At 42.8% G+C, this 18,548-nt stretch overlaps 1 protein-coding gene across 4 annotated transcripts in view; it reads right to left on the bottom strand.

Moving 5' to 3' along the window:
- Window positions 1–18,548, bottom strand: part of TEX11 (testis expressed 11) — an 853,291-nt gene that overhangs the window by 40,528 nt on the left and 794,215 nt on the right. For all 4 annotated transcript variants that reach the window (XM_078640006.1, XM_078640005.1, XM_078640008.1 and 1 more), the window contains 2 exons: window positions 12,722–12,830; window positions 8,243–8,363 (listed from right to left, as the gene is read on the bottom strand). In XM_078640006.1, the coding sequence (XP_078496132.1) occupies window positions 8,243–8,363; window positions 12,722–12,830 (230 nt within the window). The remainder of the gene's footprint in view (window positions 1–8,242; window positions 8,364–12,721; window positions 12,831–18,548) is intronic.

The following is an 18,548-nucleotide window of genomic DNA, read 5'->3' on the forward strand; positions in this document are numbered from 1 at the left end:
CCCAGAGTGGGGCCTGTATTGCGGCTGTGACTACCTGGTGACTGTCTACTACTGCGATCTCATAATCCCTGCATCTGCAATGGCTTGAGGTGACTCCCTGCACGACCCTGAGCCTACCAGGTGTGTCCTGCAGCATGTTCAGCGTCCTAAGGTTTCCTGCAGTGGAGTCTTTTTTCTGTGTCCTCACCATGTGCATGCCTGCTCGCTGCGCAGGCCGCGCCAGAGGGCCATTTGCACGTACGCAGACAGCACAAAGGTATCCAGACTCCTGTCCTATGCAGAGACCGACCACAGCAACAACACAGTGAACCTGGGCCACATGCACTTCACTGCAAGCCACACCACTACTCCTTGGCGTCATCCCACCCTGCACATCCTGCTGCAGCATCATTTGAGGGTTGTACTTGAATCACTTTACCCCAGGTCAGTGCTCAGACCGATGTGCTGGCGGTGACGAGCTTCGATCCGCTCCATCACTGGAGCCATCTGTGATAGATGGCCTCCACCAGCCCTAGAAGCAAAATGGAAAGATTGGGTTGAGTGGCTGGAGACCTATTTAACAGCCGTGGCACTGGATAATGATAAGCGACATCCCATGTGACTACACTTGGGAGGTGCGGCTATCCATACGTTGGGGAAGTCTGTGGTGGAAGCTGGCCCACCTTTCTCATATTCGATATTGAAACAGACTTTGACTGCCCACTTCAAGCCCTTAGTAAATCCTGGTTATGAGAGATTCTTGCTGAACTAGGCTCGCCAGCTACCTGAAGAGTCGGTGGATACCTCATACCTCCTAAACTCGATTCAAATACCTAGCCAGTACCTGCACCTTGCCAGACACCCATACTGAAATTCTGGGTCAGTTCACTCAAGTCTGTTTCTAAATCAAGATCAGGGAAAACATTATTCAGGTCCCAGGGATGCCCATGACTGATATGCCGACAATGGGTCAGTCCAAATAACTCGCCAAAGTGAGAGCAGCGTGCAGGGAGGCGGCTCTGCAATGACAGGTAAGGACTGAGGCTGTCAACACGTGGGTGCAATGAACACTGACAAAAAGAAAACACTCCCAAAGCCCAACTCAATGCCTAAGATTTGCTATGGATGTGGTGGGTCCTACCCACATCAAGGACCCTCTCCCTCTCACAGAAAAAAATGCACGGCCTTCAACAAACCCAACCACTTTGCTAAGGTGTGCTGATCTTCCACATTCAAAAGAGGGCAGAAGACCAAAGCAGTACACACCACAGGCTCTGGAAATGCAAGAGGATGAAAAAGTAATGGACACTCATGACACAGAAGGAGCAGTTCACGTCATTCATGCTCTGCAGTCCAGTGGATATCCGCAGAGACGCATTCCCAAATGCAATATCCATTTGGCAGGGCAACTTCTGGCGCTAATCGACACAGGGGCTTCAATTAACATTCTGGTGCAGGATGTCCTGAAGACTCTCACCATACAACGGACCTTATGCCCCACATACACTTAAGTCTTTGCATCTGGATCGTCAATGCCGCTACCATTTACAATGAAGATCAAGCATGAGTCTCACTCCACTTGTACCAAATTGTACATGACCAAAGATGGCTCTAGAATGCTACTGAGCTGCTGAACAACAGAACCGCTTCAACTAGTCGCTTTTGCCTTCAGCGTCCCTCTAGGAAGTGTGGATGAATTGTCAATGAGTTTGCAACACTATCTATTGTATATGGTGCCTCAAAAACCGTCTCATACACCTTTGCATTGATGACTCTATCCAGCCAGTAACGTTGAAGCATTGGAGGGTGGGGTTCCATCTACGCCCCAAGGTGGAGGCAGAATTACAGAAGATAGAACAGATGGATATTTTCGAGAAGGTTGATTGCCCTACACCCGGGGTATCATCAATCATCGTTGCGTGAGACCCCAAGCAGCCAGGAGAGGTAAGAATATGTGTTGACATGTGTCTACCCAATATGGCCCTCCTACGTGAGCGACACCTGGCGCCCACGGTTGATGACACTGTAACTGGGGTTAGTGGCTTGAGGTGGTTTTTAAAGATGGTTCTCCTGGCTGGTTATTTTCAATTACTGCTCGCACTGGAATCAATTGTAATTACCACATTCTCCACTCATGTGGGTCTGCAGAGGTATAAACGCCTCAGTTTTGGAGTATCAAGTACAGCAGACGTTTTTCAGGAAACTATTAGAGGGGTGTTGTCTGGCCTTTAAGGTGTCATCAGTGTCAGCGATAACATTCTGGTACACGCCTGGACACCTCAACAGTCTGAAAGTGACATTCCAGCGACTAAAGGACAACGATCTCAGGCTTCACAAAGAAAAATATGCCTTCCTTCAGAAAGAAATAGCGTTTTTTTTTAGTACTGATTCTCAGAGGAGGTATTCATGCCAGATCCCACAAAAGGCCACGACATTCAAACAGCTCCAGCACCAGCCAGTGTCACCGATGTGCTCAGTTTCTTAGGGATGGTCACATACTGTGGGCGGTTCATCTAAAACCTGACCACCCTCGCCGCCCCCCTGAGGAAACTTACCAAAGCCAGTATAGCGTGGAGCTGGGGATCTACTCAAAAAGAAGCATTTTAGGTGACCAAGAAGGCTTTGTCGGCAGATACTACATTGGCCTCTTTTGATCCCAGCCGTGAGTCAGAGCGGTCTGTAGATGCGAGTCCTATTGGTCTCTGGGCTGTACTGTCACAGAAACAAGCTACTGGGGAGTGGCCTCCAGTAGCGTATGCCAGTTGTGCTCTGACATAAACAGAATAACATTACTCTTACATTAAAAAGGAGGCCAATGCAGTACACTGGGGCTGTCACCATTTCCACGTAGCTCTACGGTCAACCGTTCACTATTCATATGAACCACAATCTGCTGGTTCCTCCCTTCACTGGATCCTCCGCCAAGCCTCCTCCGAGTATTGAGAAATGGATACTCGAACTGCACGCCTACTGTTTCACAGTGGTATATCGACCTGGAGCCTAAAATCCAGCAGAATTTATGCCTAAACATGCCAAGCCAGACACTGAGGAAGAGGAGTCAGATTCTGAAGAAAGAGAGAAATATGTCTGGCTGATGGTGGAACGGTCCAGATCTTCGCCCATCTCACTAGCAGACATTGTTCAGGCTCCAGCCAGTGATGAATGCCTTCTGTTGCCCATCTCTGTAGTGGCTTTAGGAAACTGGCACACTCTAACTCAACGAGTTTATCATCGCACGGAGGAAGCAAGGCTGACACTGGCATTGTTACATAATGTTTGGCTGGAACTAGCTGTGTCCCCAGAACGATGCTTGATGAAAGGCCCGCTTGGTGATTCCGAGAGGATTGCAACAACGGTTGGTTGACCTAGCACCACATGGCTCATCAAGGGATCATCAGAGCCAAATCCAGATTGAGGTGCAAGGTCTGGTTCTCTACTCTAGACAATCTATACTAGGGACAATGCCCACTGTGTCACAATGCGAGTTCTGCCGTGCCATCGGCACCCATTATTACGGACGCCATTTCCTCTTTTCCATGGCATCGGGCCAGTCCTGATTCCGGAAGTTTACCAGATGGCAGGCACAATTTAAGTCATCATATACAATTTTGCAAAGTTGAGGTCATTGAGTCAACAACAGCAAGGCAGATGATACAGAGAATGGAAAAGGTCATGTCCACTCATGGCTTGTTGGGTGAGCTCCAAACTGACAATGGCCTTCCATTCTCCAGTCAAGAGTTTGCTGTGTATTTTCAATCACGGGTTATTTGTCATCGGAAAATCACACCCGCTGGCTCCAAGCTAACGGAGAGGCAGAACGGTTCATGCAGACATTGTATAAAGTCCTTCAGATCGCCTTAGCTAATGGACAGAAGATGTGTGCCCTCTACTCTTTTCTGAGTTAAAATGGTCTCACGCCACATGCCACAACCAAGGTGAGCCCCAGTTTTCTCTGCATGAATTGAGCTGTGGCTGACATCATTCCGCAGGTGGTGAAGCCTTTAATGCTGAAAAATCAAGGGGCCTCATTTATGAAAAGTGACGCATCGCTGTGTGAGAACAGCGATGCGTCACTTTTCACTGCGCCCTCCTTGCGACACCAGTAATGCATCATATTTACAGTATGACGCATCATGGCGCAAGGAGTTACAGACACGTCAGTATTTCTGACGTATCTGTAGGCGCAAAAATTACGCATTGCTGGAGTGTCACAAAAGTGACGCAACTCCAGCAATGTATCCTTTCACATGGGCAAGTCCCATGTTATCAGTGCCTGTGTCAGGCTTACGCCTGCCATGAAGCAGGGGTAAGATTTTGACGCATTAGCGGCCAAGAAATGGCGCAGTGACATCTTATAGATTTCACTGCGTCACTTCCATGACCATTTCTTGCGTCAAAACGCCCCCCTTGCATACATTATTCCTGGCGCAGGTAAAATGTGGCGCAGGGCTTTACAAAGTGACGCATCTACCTAGATGCGTCACTTTGTAAATATGGCGCAACAAGGTACATTTTTTACGCCACTGGTGCGTCACAAAAAGTGACGCACCGGCGGCGTAAAAGTGACGCACAGCCTCATAAATGAGGCCCAAGGAGCTGAAGCACTACGTCAACACCAGGCACAGAGCGATCAAGCCTCCCAAGCAAGGCGTACCAGGAGGCGAGTCCTCCGAGTTGGAGATCAAGTACTTGTCAAAAACCGGCATCCATGAAGCAAGTTCTCGCTACCCTTCGAGGTTGACCCTTGGATGGAGACGGCTGTAAAAGAGAATCTGGTAACTGCCCAGAGGCAAGGTGAGATGGTCACGAGAAACATATTGTTTTTCAAATTCGACAAACATCCCGCTAAATGGCAGGATGATCCCCTGCAATTGCCCCAAGCGGAGGTGAGGGGATATGACGAGGAGTGCTCGCCCTCTGGGTGTCTGAGGAGCCGGTTCCATTCCCCACACTGATGCCCATGCCAGAAACAGATGGACATCACCAGCCGGGGGTTTTGTGAGGTCTCAGCTATGATTCAAGAAAGGACAGTTCGAACATGTTTGCAGTTTCTGAGGTTCCTTTGACACCAGGAGGACTGGGAAGCGGGAGTGGTACTCCCAAGGGGCAAGGGACCGAGAGATACTACCTCAGGCCGCGTCCAATGAAGTCCTCCCGTCTGAGAGACTTTGTAGCGGAATGAGCCAGTTACTGAGCGTGCATTACCATCCACATGTTGTCTTCTCTCTCTCTCTCTCTCTCTCTCTCTCTCTCTCTCTCTCTCTGTCTCTCTCTCTCCCTGTCTTTTCTTTGCTTTTTCCCTCTCTCTTTTCTTTTTGTACTCCCTCCCGTTCAGTTATTACTTGTTTGTTGGTACAGCTTCAGAACTGCCTGGCTTTCTCACAAAGCCTTACACACAGGGAAACTGGGATACCTGGCCTCCAAGCTCAAGAAAGCCGGACAATCAAGAAACCTAAGAAGCTCCAACACCCTCCTACTAATCCCTCTGAAAACACGCAAGCAAAAAACTGTGGCACGTTACTTTGCAGAAAATGCACCCAAAATCTGGAACTCCATCCCAGTTGACATCAGGACCAATCCCTCCTTCATAAAATTCAAAAGACTCTTAAAAGACTTATACCTCAATCGTGCCTTCCCAAACTGAATTCCGAAGCGCACAAGCCGACACCCTGCTGCCAACAGGCAATTGCTCCATCTTCCCCCACCTCATCCACGCCCCCTAACCCCCTACTCTCCTCCACTCCCGGAGGGGGACTGAGCTCAGTACTTTACCCATGCATCGAAATTACCTCGGAACTGCTCTACCTCAATGTGCTCCTCGGACGCACAGCACACTGGAACTTTTGACCACTTACGCTTTCTTGTGCCTCTTTTATGTGTTTTTCTCCCCTATATGCTGAAAAGCGCTCCGATACCTCCGGGTCCGGCTAGCGCCATATAAAACCTCTTAAATAAATCATTAATCTTCCGTTGGGGGGCCTATCACTTACTAGGTGTCACCAACCAATGCAACACCAGAGAGTGCAGTTGCTGCCCTGGACGAACAACTGATGGTTTAATAAAGACGTGTTCCTCACCATACCGTCTTCTTTATCGTCCTCTGATGGGTGGATCACTGACATATTATCGAAAGACACATTATCGAGATACAAAAATATCGACACAAAAATATCGAAATCAAAAATATCGAAGTTATATCTACATAATGGTAAGTACAAAAATATCGAAAAAATAATATCGTTGTACAAAAATATCGAAATAAAAAATATCGTTTTTTTAAATGTATTAATAATAATGTAAAAATAATTTAAAAATACATATAATTTTACAAATATTATGTGTGTGTAAATGTAGTTGAGCTTATATAGCGCACAGCTACCCGCAGTGGGTTTCCCGGCGCTTGCTTAGGGAACCCGTCCTGGTATTCTCCTGTGAGATAGCAGGGTATCCACAAGGTGAAAGTCAGGCATCCCGCCGCGTGGGGCCGTTGTGGAGATTAAGCAAGCTATTGCCCAGAGTCGCAGAGTGTGAACCCCTGAGTCGAGGAGGCACCGGGGCGAGAATTATCGAGTCCGTGGAATTTTTAGCCCAAGACCCGCCGAGGTGGGGAATTGAACCCTGGTCCAGAACCGATCTCAGCTTCCGGGTCTGCTGCCTCTAACCCCTGAGCCACACTTCTAACTTAACGCATGTTTTTACAACGCAGATACTTTTACAACGCATACCATTACAACATAAGTATTGGTAAGTATATAATAATTTTTTATGTAAATTAATTAAAATAAATATAATATAATTTAATTTAATTAATTTAATTTAAATTTAATTTAACTTTAATTTTTACACTGTACCCCTGTACCCCAAAAACCCAAAACTGACCCTGAACCCTAAAAATACCCCTTTACCCAAAAACTAAAAACTGACCCTGAACCCTAAAAATACCCCTTTACCCAAAAACAAAAAACTGACCCTGGGCCCCAAAAATACACCTTTACCAAAAAACTAAAAACTGACCCAGAACCCTAAAAATACCCCTTTACCCAAAAACTAAAAACTGACCCTGAACCCTATAAATACCCCTTTACCCAAAAACTAAAAACTGACCCTGAACCCTAAAAATACCCCTTTACCCAAAAACTAAAAACTGACCCTGAACCCTAAAAATACCCCTTTACCCAAAAACTAAAAACTGACCCTGAACCCTAAAAATACCCCTTTACCCAAAAATAAATCTAATTAATGTAATTAACTAATTAACATTAATTAATTACCAATTAATTTTTAATTAACAATAACAATAAATTATATATCTTAGCACATTAAATCTAATTAATTTAATTAACTAATTAATATTAATTAATTACCAATTACCAATTAATTATTAATTAACAATAACACTAAATTAAATATATTACCACATTAAATCTAATTAATGTAATTAACTAATTAGTTTCAATTAATTACAAATTAATTATTAATTAAAAAATATTAAAAAATATATATTAATTATTTAATTATTATTAAATTACTTCCCACCCTATTCCCCTATAAACCCACAACCCGCTCTAATACTAAAACGCAAAATGTTAACATAATTACTAATTTTCAAACATACATTTCTAAACATATTTAGCAAACATATAAACAACATAATAAAATACATAACACTAAACAACAAAATTTCGATATTACTAACATACATACCTTAATCTCGATATTCTGTCTGTCGATATTATGGCACATCGATATACTATACCATCGATATTAAAACATCGATATTATTGTATATCGATATTTTGTTTTCGATATTTTGTCTGACTACCCTGATGGGTGTGGGAGGCTGGACTGAGTCAGTCATCTGGCATGGATAAGCCCCACAAATCTGCGTTTCCCAACCAGGAAGAGGACATCCGTTTAGCATCTGGGGAACATCTGATCATTTCTTTGCTAAAGGTAAACATCCTTCTCAACGCGGACAAAACACAGTGGTGCCATTACGACGCGTCTTTTACAACGCAAGTCGTTATGACGACTTGCGCTGGAGGGCGCTCTAGACTAAGGAATAGTAGATTTACTATTACTGTACGTAGGCTGGAGTTGAAATAGTAAATCTTACTATTCCTAAGTCGGGGACCCTACAGCGCAAGTCGTGGTAACGACTTGCGTTGTAAAAGATGCGTTGTGATGTAACGTGATCATTTTGATCGCGTTGTAACATCATACATCCTTGCTAAATGGCTCCCAGTAATGTTTTTATACTCACTGTGCTGCCGATGACATTCAGAGCTTCATCATAGTAGCCCCAGACCTCTTCCAGTCCACACACTTCTATGTCCCCAACTCCCGTGGGCAAGGACAGCTGAATTAAGCTGTGCAAACATTTGCTGGAAAGAAACACATATATAAATACAATGAAAAACACAATGAAATGAAAGTTAGGAAATCATATTCATACACCAAGCATCGAGTTGGAGGAATAAAGATAAAAGAAATGCTCACTAAACTTTGGTTTGTGGGAGCCGTCAACAACATGTGCTTGTACTTTCTGGGGAAAAAAAGTCTATACTCATAGACAAAAATAAACATAAGGCTGTCATGCACGCCAATGGGCGGATTCCGACAAATGGGATTATTGTAGGTGTTTCCCGCCTAAAATAACCTCTCTTTCAATGTATGTCAATGGGAAAAACCAAGGGGCATATTACCAACAAGTAGCGATATTTATCGCTAAATAGGCTTAGCGGCGATTTTTTTATCGCTGCCTATCGCTGGATATGTTAGCGGAGAAAATTATTATTAGCAACGTTTTTCTCCATTGTGCTAAAATATCCAGCGATAGCGGCGAAATGCGTGAATATCGCTGAGAATACAGCGATATTCACGCATTAGCGACGAAATGCTCTCAGCTCTCATTGGATAACATGGCTAAGAACTGGTCTGGGCAGGTGTTAGTATTTGGAGATATTTGCGCTTAGCGTGAATATTTCCAACGCTGCGCCTGCCTTGCTAATAGGCGATAGCGACGTTAGTGACTGCTTTCAGGCGCTAACTTGTTGGGTACGCCCACTTTGCATGTCATTAGCGATAAACATCGCTGACATGCAAAGCGGGCCCCAAACCGCTCGCTATCGCCTAAAAGCTGTCGCTAACATTAGTTAGCGACAGCTTGCTAATGGGGCGATAGAATTAGCGCAGCCTAGCGGCAGAAAACGGGCGCTAAATCGGCGATAATTGCCTATCGCCACCCTCGGTAATATGCCCCCAAATCCGCCGTTTTTTTGCCACCAAAATCTCCCTTTTACCACGTTCAAAATGTTGGCATGTATGGGCTACGCAAGCGTCGCAGACACCGCTTCCTGCACAGGCAGGTCAGTATTGTCCTCTCAGAGCAAGGAATATTTCATGGCTTCACAGTGAAGCAAATTATGCAGTGTGAGCCCTACCCTGCTCCAGATTCAGACCAGGAATGCATCAGGATAGGGAGAGTTGGCACTGAAGAGGAGGACTTGAGAACCATGTATGAGTGCATGGGGAAGCAGGAGTCCTGTTCAGGAAGTGGAATAGTTTGAAAAGAATGCTGTCAGAAGCACTTTCCTAAGCGGGGGACAAAAAAGATGTTCTAGGTCTTGCTGGAGGTATTTTGTATCATCATCATAATTCTTTATTCCGGCTATTCGCCCATTAAAGCACATAAAATACATACAAGTATTTAATAAAAATTCCAGTAATACATCATTAAGTTAAATACAGATCCATTCGGGTACAAAATACCTACATGTAATCTACCATGAATAGGAAAAAGTTAGGGGAGCATTATAAACCTATCCCACGCTAATAAAAAACAGGATATATTTTATTAACAATCGCATATCGTACCCCTGATGGCAAAGCTAAGAGAAACTATGTAAATAAATATATATATAAAACCATTGGCAACAATTTTAAATAAAGGCCATTTTGATTCTAGCACATATGTTGATCCGCGCGGGCTATGAGGTAATCCTGATAGAAAAACTATCAATGGTGCTCATTCTAATGCCTTTCTTCTAATAATCCAGCTCCAGTGAAGATACTTGGATACTGCGCAAACCACTGTTTGCGACGTATCTGTGCGGGGTAGGCCTAAGCCTACCTCGAGTTGGCAGGAGCCTAGGGCCAGATGTAGGTATCGAAATACCGGTCGGTAACGGCCGAAAATACAGATTTTCGGCCGTTTCCAACCGGTATTTGGAAATTGATATGTAGGGGTCAAAAAATCGTCCGATTCGGTAATTTTACAGAATCGGTAAATACCGATTGGCCGATTCCGAATTTTACAGATTCGGTAAAAAATACCGATTTTTTACCTACATTGCATTTCCAGACTCATAAATACCGAATCGGTAAAATTCGGTATTTAAGATTCGGTACATTGCAATTACCTACATCTAGCCCTAAGTTCTTTACAGAGGGGAATAATGAATGTACTCCTAGGACAGATATAGCCCGGACAGAAAAAGAAGAAATGTGCTAGTGTTGCCTCTGATTTCTGGCAAATAGGGCAAACAGTGCTTGTTGTCTTTGGTGGATTCCAGTTTGCTGTAAAACACATAAACAAGTGCTGTTGCGAAATGTAAGAAAAAGTGCCCGGCAGTCAAAAGAGTAATAAAATCCCCAAAAGATTCAGTCTAGAAGGTTTAAAATCTAAAAAAAACCGAGAGGTAAGGGACCCATCAGTCTCCCTCTAGGATTCACGTTGTTTACATAAGCCCAGTATGCACCTTTGAGTGTGGATTTGGCTAAGTGGAGCATGGCGGTCCCTAGAAGACCAGTATTCACCTAGACTGATTTGTGTTAGCATGTTTTTGATGTAGTGCAACCACTTTATTTTAAAACATCTATCCAGTGAGACCACCTCCTCCATAGCTCCACAATAGTCCTCCAACTCCATAGAATACTTCAGCCTTCTCCAGTACAATAATGGTCTTAATTGCGGTATATGTACTATTGAATTAAGAAATATATCTCGTCCTAGTGATATTAGAGGAGTATTAATCGGAAGATTGGTTCTAGCTCTTAGAAATGTGTTCTGTGCAGTTCCGCGTCTAGCAAGGTTCGAGAGGCCCCATAATCCGGCTCCACAGAGTGCTTGCCATCTGCTTTCGCTCTGTGCACCTTGAGTGCAGGTGAGATGGTCCTAGTTTGAGATGCTCTGTACTGTCTTATGGCTGCAGAGTGATGAATTAGATTTAAGATGCTCTTTTCTACTTGTGGGGCCCATGACATGGATTTGGACAGCCTTATCCCAAAATAATCAAACTCAGTTACCCTCTCTAGAGGACAGCTCCCCCGGAAATATTCATCCCCTAAAGGATTTGTGGAGGCTTAAGGTTTCAAATTTGGTCGTGGGGTGATTTATTACAAGACCTCTTTTAGCACAAAAGTTTTTGAACTTGCTCACCAAGCACTGTAGCCCCATAAGGGTCTTTGAAATCAGGAGGGCGTCATCAGCAAAAGAAGAAGAGGGGTTTTGCGGCCACAAAGACAAGGGGTATCATTTAAATCGTCCTCCACACAACGTATCATGCCATGAAGGTATAAAGAAAAGAGGTTGGGGCAAGGACACAGGGGCATATTATCAAGTAAGGGTGTTACATTATCGCCGCTTTTATCGGCCGGAAACTGCCGATAAAGCGGCGATAATGGGCTTGATAATATGCTCTATGAATTCCAATCGAAGCCCATGTTAGATGTGAATTCATAGAGCATATTATCAAGCCCATTATCGCCTCTTTATCGGCCGTTTCCTGCCGATAAAAGCGGCGATAATGTAACGCCCTTACTTGATAATATGCCCCACAGTCTTTTCGAACACCGTACTTAATCTCACTTGGCCATCAGTATCCGTGTGACAACGAGCCAGTATATCCAAGACATTATTTGGAAATCCAATATTCCTCAAACTATCCCACAGATGTGCTCTGGCTACTAGACCAAATGCCTATTTTAAATCGACAAAAACAAGATAGAGGTGTTCATTATGTAAAACAACGGTTTTCCAATATATTAGGAGAAATCTAAAAATCGGGTCGATCATTATGACCCCTTTCCTAAAACCAGCCTGCAGTGGAGAAAGGGTCTGGTGGTCTTCCATCCAGGAATATATTTTCCCTTGACTTTGTCTAGAAAAGAAATTTTAGGCCACATCTATTAGGCTAATAGGCCTATAGTTTAGTGGAGAGTCCCTCAAACCCAATTATAAATAGGCACAATTTGGCCCACCTTCCAACTGGTGGAAATAGTCCCCCCTTTTAGCATATAATTGGCCAACTTATTGGAAAAAAGGTCCCATAGCTCAGCGTCGGCCAGGAATAGGTAACAAGCACAATGATGAGCACCTGGAACGACTATGCTAACAGGAGCGTGAACTTCCTCGTGGCTAGGACCTCGAGCATCATTGAGTCAATTGGCGTTGGGTGACTAGGAGCTTCAAGGAGCTCTCCTTGCGCGCCTTGGGGTTCCAGGTGCAGCAATCCGCACACGTCTTGGAGTCGTAGTCTGGCTCCAAGCACCACAGGCAAATCAGATGGAGGTCTGTGACCTGCTGCCACACAAAGGTCCTGCTCTCTAAGGTTCCGGATCCAGTCTGACGCCTGTGGATGGTTCTAATGAATCTGCAGCTAGAAGTCTCTCTCGGATACAAGGTTTAGCTATGAAATACAGATTTCCCTCCTTCACCCCTCTATTCATCACATTTACTAACCTGAATTTCTGCACATTGAGTGGCTCCTGCTTCTGGTACAAGGATAAGGCACTTTTCAGGCATTTCTTACAGATGGTTGGATAATGTGCAGGGGCTTCCATGGCTAATGCTTGCAGAAGAAAACAGAAACATCACATGAAAAATACCAAGAGTGAAGGGTCTGGTTGCTTAAATTATTCTGCATCAGAGAAATGCACCGACAGAGAATCTGAAGAGGATAGCACATGCCATATCATTGTCCAACACTTATTTTAATTAGTTTAAAAAGACTAACCCTAAAAGTCTCAGGATTCTTTATTAAAAAGTCTCAGGACTCTTCATTGCCTACTGTTACATGTTTGTTTGCACCATCTCCTCACACTTGCAGAAAGTGCCTCTTTGTATCCACCAACATTACCAACCCATGGTGGAAGGAGCAATGGTAAATGCACACATGTCCTACCAAAATAACCCTTATGGAGGACCTGCTCCATATCTACTAAATGAGTCACAGGTCTCACAGAAGGCAGACATGAGCCTTGGGCCTTGTAAATATTCCCATTCCATAAAGCACTCCCATTGGCGGAGGTTAGAGGACTGGTTCCAATGTAAGAATCTGTCAAATATGGCTGTAAGCTGGTATAAACTACAACTCAATGCAAGTGATGGAGAACATGCTGAGCACTATTCACTTCAGAACATTTGCACACTATCATCTCACTGCAGAGAGACCTATTTGTAGTAGACTGACGTAACCAATCAAACGAGGTATCGATCCTTACACTCCAAAGATAGTTCCATGCATTGAACCCCCACCACCGTAAGCAACTTTAGAGCACCACAAGGATGTCCTCTTCAGTTAGTGCATTTGCAAGTTACCCAGCTGCCTCTGACGTCTTCTCTTTCTAGCATCTGCATCTCCCCCAATGGGACTTCTGGTAAATGCTCTCCACTCTGTGGCTAGTCTCCTCTTAAGTGACTATCAAAAAGGTTACGTACCTTTACCAATTCGCTCCAAAGGGTGTATCTTCACAACTTTACATATCTGGACTACCACTTTTATCATAGGAAATAAGGGCCATTTGTATCAAGGAACCAATTTGCGATTCTGTAATAGCGATTGTTAAGAAATCGCTATTTCAGAATCGCAAATTGGTATGTATCAAGAAAATCGCAATTGTTTAGCAAATTGCGAATTCGTAATTAAAGAATACTTTCCCTTTAATTTCTATGGGCCAGGAGGCCCATAGGAAGGAATGGGAATTTTTTCGCAATTTGCGATTCGCAATTTGCTAATCGCAAATTGAGAATAATTTCAAGGGTGCAGGGGTGTCCAAAGGACACCCTGTTGCACCCCTGAAATAAGCATGGGTGCACATGTGGTGCACATACATGCCCATGCAGGGTGGCAGTCCCTAAGGGCATGTATGTGCATCACATGGCACTTTGAAAAATGCGAAAATTGGCATTTTTCAAGAAATTCGCAAATTACCACCAACTTGATTGGTGGAAATTTGCGATCCCTTAGGGACAATTTGCATTTTTTTTTAGCTTCATACATTACATTTAAGGAATCGCAAGTTTTGCGATTCCTTATTTTGCACCGGATTTTCCTTCATACATCCCATTTAGCAAATTCGCATTCGCAAAGGCCGAATTTCGGCGTTTGCGAATGCGAATTTGTATGATACATATGGCCCATAGACTATTGCCATTATAAGTGGTAGTTCTATCATGTAAGACACATATATGCAGTCACTACACTGTCTGTACCAGTTAACTGATACAATCAGAAGGCCTGAACTAACACTGCACCCTCTGTGTTTTCATTTCTTTCTTGTTCGCATATTTGCTATAACTCTTTCCCTTTCTGTTCCTTTTTACTGTTTCAATAATACTGTACTCTGTTATTCTCTCCGGCATGTTTTCTAAAACTTTTTTCAGGACAAAGGACTGAGTTCCGAGTCCTTAAATGGCTGCCGCAACATCGTCGCTGATGTTGCGGCAGAAAGTCAGATCTTTTCTTTTGATCTATGGGGTGAGTGGATCCAGGGTGTGTGAAATATACACACATTTGAACCTTCATTTCCCAAAATCCAATCAACAGATTTACACCAAATCAGACAAGCACGCTCTCAGGAACACAATCTAGCTTTTTGCCAAATTTGGTGTAATTCCATTCAGCCATTTTTGTGGTATAACTGCTCAACTTTCATATTGAAAACTGCATTGGGAAAATGCATTTTGGGACCCCATTTTCCTCGACCCCACTTGACAGATCACCCCAAAACTTTCCAGGAAGAAGCTGAGGTGGGTGAAATTGTTTTTGGAAGGTTTTATCGAGGTTCACCAACTGTACCAACGTTATTAGTAAGGTTCCCAGTTTTCCATTTTTACGGATTTTTACAGATACATACATGCAGAATACGATGCTTTTCCTGTTTTGTATTTATTTTTAAAAGCAGGAAAATACAGAAAATTGGGCTTCTTTTAAGTGACTATCCACATTGCCATTCATGAATTCCAAGCCAATAGATTGCATATTGACATTATGGGCAGTTGAAAAAAGGATGAGGCTTGCTTAAATAGCTACATATTTCAACATATACTTGTGATATTATGGTAATTTTTTTATGTTTGTGGACTTTTTTAAAATTATATTTAGCATTTTAATGTGGAACACCCGACATGCATTAAAGTATCAGTGCACATTTATTGGTTAAATCAACTTGAAAATGTATGAGTTCTGACTTCATTTATTCACAAAACATTAAATAAATATGGATAAATACCTAAAACATTTGCCAAAAAAAATACGGAAAATTATATATATGGACACATACTCAAGTATCATCTTTGTGTTTCAAAACAGAGGGCGGCACTCCAAATCCAAAACAGAGGGCGGCACTCCAAATCCAAAACAGAGGGCGGCACTCCAAATCTTGGGTCCCAAATTTGCTTATTACGTGATAGAGCGAAAGGTCAACGAGTTTCGGTTCTTCAGTTACAACCTTGCTCACGACATGATTGACCCACGATTTGGAGTGCCACTCTCTGTTTTGAAACAAAAGACGAGATTTGAATATGTATGATATGCTCTCGAAGCCGCTTGGAACCAGCGGCACCCCCAGCGATTTGGCAGCAGGCCAGAATCTGCATTAGAATGTCGGAATATATGTAAATATGTATATATATTCACATATGTATATATTGGTATGAGCCCCAATGTACCCCAATATGGGCCTACGTAGGTACCTACATTTGTCCTACCTTGCTCTACATAACGGCTCTGGTGCGGACCCTTTACCTAGTTTGGTGCTGAATAAATGGCATGTGGTTTTCTTCAATAACTAGCCTCATTTATTATGCATGAGGATTCTTAGTATCAAAGCAGGATTGCCATCTTCTGCATAATAACTCTGGCCGACAGACCCACAGTACCATGACACATCTAGGTAGAACCCCTGAGGGTACCTTTCAGGTATATAAGTCCCACATCTTCGCTGGGCAAACCAGAGGAGGAAAAGCTTTCATGCTGACACGAGATGCTGAGGTCCCTGCACTCAGACACTCCAGCACGCAGTGGTCTGACATACCTCGCGCGGTGTCCCCCTCGAGACCAAAACAAGGTCCTTTGCTCTCTCCCATCAGGTAATGGGGTTGGCTCTTTCCTAGGGGGATTCTTGGCTTTACACCTACATACATGCTAGGAACACTTAGGTATATCTATTTAGGGTTTGCATCTTAGGAGTACTCGTGATTATTGCCATGTGTCTCTATGCCTGCATGTATTCATTGTTTTAGCACCATGGTAGAATTCTACCTTTTCTTTACTCTGTCGGTGCTTATAACTGTATATATCTGTTTCTGTTTAATGGTTGTTGAAGCACACATATTTTATACTAGAATGACACTGGTTCAATAAATGCTTATTGAAAACATCCCCTCCGTTTATTCTGTATATCTCTCTGACACGGAGTGAGTACGAGTGACTGAGCGAAAAGTACTGTACTGTTTCCACAATCCTTGAGGGGTCAGGGTTGTTATGTTTGATAGTTGCCAAAAACTATTCGCTCCTAGGTAAGGTTTTGGGGCTTACAGTGGCACTGTGAGCTAGCTAGTCTACAGACTAACATATCCTTTTGGGGTGTTTGGAATCAGTCTGAACACCAATCCCTTAGTTTATGTTGTCTAAACGCACATCTAGGGCCCGATTCACAGAACTAACTTAAGACAAAATCCTAAACTTACTACCATTTTGGTATTCACAGAAGGCACTTACTCATTTCGGTATTCACAGAATGTTAGGTGTCCTAACTTTAGGACTCTTAAATGCCTTCTGTGAATACCGAAAGTCTTAAAGTTAGGATTTTTCTCAATTTAGTAGTAGTAAAGTTAGGACTCCTAACTTTAGGACTCCTAAATGCATTCTGTGAATACCGAAAGTCTTAAAATAAGGATTTTTCTCAATTTAGTAGTAGTAAAGTTAGGACTCCTAACTTTTGGACTCCTAAATGCCTTCTGTGAATACCGAAAGTCTTAAAATTAGGGTTTTTCTCAGTTTAGTAGTAGTAAAGTTAGGACTCCCTACTTTAGAACTCCTAAATGCCTGCTGTGAATACCGAAAGTCTTAAAATTAGGATTTTTCTCAATTTAGTAGTAGCAAAGTTAGGACTCCCTACTTTAGAACTCCTAAATGCCTGCTGTGAATACCGAAAGTCTTAAAATTAGGATTTTTCTCAACTTTACTACTACTAAACTGTGAAAAATCCTAATTATAAGACTTTCGGTATTCACAGAAGGCATTTAGGAGTCCTAAAGTTAGGACTCCTAACTTCTGTGAATACCGAAATGAGTAAGTGTCTTCTGTGAATACAAAAATGAGTAAGTGCCTTCTGTGAATACGAAAATGGTAGTAAGTTTAGGATTTTGTCTTAAGTTAGTTCTGTGAATCGGGCCCATAGATTTGTAGGAACTACACGACAATATCAATTAATTCCCTTAAACATAGAAGAGACGTGCATGTAAAACATAAAAATACAGCTAACTCTAAATCCCTCTTAATAAGTGGTAATTATGAGATATGTTAGCTGAAAACATACAAATGTAATTACTTAGGGACTTATTTCGATCTTGGTAGACGGGTTACTCGGTCACATCCGATGATATTAAGTCAAGAGGGAATTATTAATTAATTATTTAGGGGAAGGTGATTGATATTGTTGCGCTGAATTCTGTTTTGCTGAGCCTTTCACTCAATTCTCACTGTGTGATTTTCACTGTGCATTTTCTTATAAAAAGGACACATTTCAAGGTGAGTCATGAATCATCTCTTGATTCTTAGAGAGCAGACCCTTGTCATTCTGGCTCATGCTAGGGACATATAATTATGTGTAATATTCTTTCCGAGGTTCTGACTTTATGTCAGATCTCTTGATACATTTGACTGAATATTATGCTAATTCCCAATGCGTTTTGGTTGATTTTGAGACTAATCATGTTTGCCTTCTGTAAAGCACTTTAATCCTTAAATAATCCTTTATGGTTTCTAAATTACACCTTGTCTCAAGAAGGCGTATTTAACTGACTATGGTACTTGTTCATTTGACAATTTTGACTTTGTTAGGGGCACATTACTGCATAGATTCTTGAGGTTAACACCGCCCGATGCTACAAAGGTGCTTTATCTCATATCTTATCCGACTATCAAAGATTGCGTCAATGCTATTATATCAAGATGGTTATGTTCCTTCGTCCACCCTCTTCCGGTGCTCAGAAGCCCCTCATCAGAAAGTAGGATTCCACAGAATTAGACAGAAGGAGGTCTTTCAAGACGATCCGTGACCCG

Source organism: Lissotriton helveticus, chromosome 4_2 (genome assembly GCF_964261635.1).
Source record: "Lissotriton helveticus chromosome 4_2, aLisHel1.1, whole genome shotgun sequence".
NCBI classification, from domain to species: domain Eukaryota; kingdom Metazoa; phylum Chordata; class Amphibia; order Caudata; family Salamandridae; genus Lissotriton; species Lissotriton helveticus.